This window comes from Melospiza georgiana, chromosome 20 (assembly GCF_028018845.1).
Source record: "Melospiza georgiana isolate bMelGeo1 chromosome 20, bMelGeo1.pri, whole genome shotgun sequence".
Taxonomy (NCBI): domain Eukaryota; kingdom Metazoa; phylum Chordata; class Aves; order Passeriformes; family Passerellidae; genus Melospiza; species Melospiza georgiana.
This window is the reverse complement of record NC_080449.1, coordinates 12470401-12473401: the sequence shown is the minus strand read 5'-3', so window position 1 is coordinate 12473401 and position 3001 is coordinate 12470401. Positions and strand designations below refer to the sequence as shown.

Below are 3001 nucleotides of genomic sequence, written 5' to 3'. Positions count from 1 at the left end.
CTAAAGGCCTGACCCCTTCCTTTACCTCCACTTGATTTGTGGCTCCCAGGCAGAGCAGGGCAGCGGCAGAGGCAGGCGCTGGCAGGTGGAAGCCTTTGCCCAGGATGTGCCTCTCCCAGGATTTCCAATTCTCTCCTGGCAAGAGGGCACAAGGACCTGCTGGTGTTTATAAAGGGATGCTCAGCTCCTGCTCCGTGCCAGCTCGCTCCTCTGGAGACCGACGCATCTCCTCAGGCTGACTTGAACTGAGCAGGAAGAAATTACGTCAACGTTTGATCATGAAAGCAAAAAGTTTATTCATGTTTGAAACTACATATAACTACCACGAGGAAGACTTTTCAATCCAGGGTGTAATCCAGTTAGAAAGTAACACGAAACGGTTTAATACATTAGAATCACTGCCACAAATTATTTTCATGACTCAATCAGTTTCAGAATCGCATACAATACAAAAGAGAGAGAGAAAGGGCCCCTGCAATCCAGGGGGATGTACAGTACTGAATACTGAAGTCTGTATGCATTACAATTAGTTGTTGGTTTCTGCGTGTATTAGTAACAAGATGAAGAACATTCAAAATGCTTCTCAGTATTTACAACAGTTGCACTGTTTTGTGTCCAACCTAAGACCCCATGTTTCCACTTCCGCTTCTTTAGCAGTTGCCAAGGCAACCCTGATTTGTAGGAGATTACAATGTACATTACATTTCGTGGGGAAACAAAGAGTTAATTACAAGATGCAAAAAGATAAGAAAGAGACAAACTACAGCGTGAGTATCGTTCAGAGGTAGTAAGTGAGCACTCTAAGCTACAGAACATGTTGAAAGTCTATTGGTTTGTATGAGTTCGCATGAGGTAATAAAGCTGTGTTTGATTGGTGAGATGTATAAATACTCTTTTGCTACACTATGTACAACACTCCATATCACGGTGCTCTTTCCTTTCCTTTTCCTTTGTTTGTGGTTTGCTGCCAAGCAGAGGCACCAGCCCCTGGCAGGCGCGGGTAGCACCCAGCTCGTACTGTAAAACCCCGGCTGGTGGCGTGCACAGAGACCAGCAGCAAGAGTCGGCATCTCCCAAGAGCAACCTGTGTCCGTGTCGGGATTCCGAGGGGAGGCTCGGGCTCCGGGGGGGCTTTAGCAAGAAAAGATGCTCCTGGTTTCCAATCTAATTTGTAAGACAATAGATCTCAACAAAAATGTGACGAATAAGGATTCTTAAACACGACCATTGTTAACCGAAATAACTGAACAGCTCTTTTTATTCCAGCTCTGTGAGAGATATGAAAAGATGAAACACAATCAAAGTCTGTGATTCCTGTCGACTTTCCATGGAAAAATGCACACAATTAAATTTGGGTGAGGCGGTTCTTTGTGTCTGCTCTTGCTACTGAGGTTAAGCTTGTCCTGTACTTTTACCCTTAAGGCCAAGTAATTGGCAACTGTTAGACCAACATCATTAAAACTGCTGATAATAAATTATGATAAAATAGTTACAGGGCTATAAACAATGCTAAATCTTGGCCTAATTGGATAAAGTGCTTTTTAAGATTGTGTGTTTTAAGTATAAATACAAATGATTATGATACCTTTAAAAAACAGATTTACCAAGTTTTCTAATAAGACAAGGTTTTACAGTAAAGCTGTAGGTGGTTGGCTACAAAAAACTCTTTCCTTTTTCTCCTGCAACTCTGAATGCGCTAATCAAGGCATCTCAGCTCAGGGAAAAAGTGTTGCTAGGAGATTAGTTAGAGGTATCCGAGTGCACACTTCCCGGCCCTTCTGTAGGGGAAGTCACAGAAGATGGAGTGGTTGCGTCCTGCCAGCCTCCATTAGCCTGCAAAGGCAAAAACAAGTCAATTGATACCATTGCGCATATTAATTACACCGCGGCCGGTGGCGGGGCTGCTCGGGAAGGGATTGTCCCGCACTCCGCGGGGCTGTGCACGGCCAGGGAAAGCAGGAGCCCTTCAGCCAGATGCTGCCTGCAGCCAGGACTGTGGGATTTCTGCAGAGATCATCCCTGTTTTAATGAGGAGCATCCCTTCACCGGCGCTTCAGCCTTTTCCCCTGAGAAGACGAGCCTGGGGCGATCCGTGTTTAACCCCCGCGCGTCCCCTCACTTCCCCAAGTTCGGCACGGCCTCTCCCCAGGGCAGAGCTGCCCCCCCGGTTCCCCGCACACGCCCCCCAGCTCCGGGTGAGGGCAGGGGGATCGGGTTCGCAATTATCCGCAGCGGCGGCGGCCCCGCTCGGGCCCGCTCCCCGCCGCGGCCGCGGCCCGCCCGCCTCAGACCTGCCTCAGCACGAGCAGCGCAGGAACAAATTTGCCTTATGTCTCGGCCAATCGAGGCAATTGCTGGAATCAATGTCTGATCGGATTTCGGCTGTGGCAGACAGCTTGTCGCTACATATTTTTATGTCAGTCAAGAAGAGGGAGGCGCGGGGCTCGTGAGTTGGGGGACGCTGAGTGGAAGTGACGGGGAGGCCTCAGCGCAGCGCCCGCGAGAGCGGCCCCGGCCGCGCCGCCGCTGCCCCCGGCCCTGGCAGGGAAAGGTTAGCAGGGAAATGTGCTCCCGGGGCTCGGCCACCCGAGCCCTCCGGGCCGGGGACACCGGGGGGACGCGCCGGTGTGGCGGGGGAGCCGCGGCCGCCGCCCCTCGCACCCCACAGCCGGCCCGGCTCCGCGCCATCCATCACGGCACGGAGCGCCGGGCGGCCGCACCGGGGAGAGCAGCCTCCGCAATTATCTCCTCTGCAGATGGAACAGCAAACAGCGCAGCTCCAGCCTGACAAACCCGCGGTCAGGGCTTTCCCTTCGCAGAGATGAACGGCAGCACCGACCCGCAGCAGGCAGGCCGCACCCCACCGCCATGCCCGCTGCCCGGGCACACCGAGCGGGCACAGGCCCTGCTCGCCGCCGGAGCACCGCAGGGTTTATTTTGTAAAGATACGAGAAGCTACTTAGAGAAAGAAAAACTCTTGTGCAGATATGAGTCTAAAGAT

At 52.0% G+C, this 3001-nt stretch overlaps 1 protein-coding gene across 4 annotated transcripts in view; it reads right to left on the bottom strand.

The window, feature by feature from the left end:
• Positions 1-271: 271 nt before the first annotated feature.
• The window catches only part of PBX3 (PBX homeobox 3), a 102312-nt gene continuing 99582 nt past the window's right edge, over positions 272-3001 (bottom strand). For 3 of the 4 annotated variants that reach the window (XM_058037941.1, XM_058037943.1, XM_058037942.1), the window contains one exon: positions 272-1833. In XM_058037941.1, coding sequence (XP_057893924.1) covers positions 1741-1833 — 93 coding nt within the window. In that variant the 3' untranslated portion in view covers positions 272-1740. The remainder of the gene's footprint in view (positions 1834-3001) is intronic. The other variant, XM_058037944.1, reaches the window with a different exon arrangement.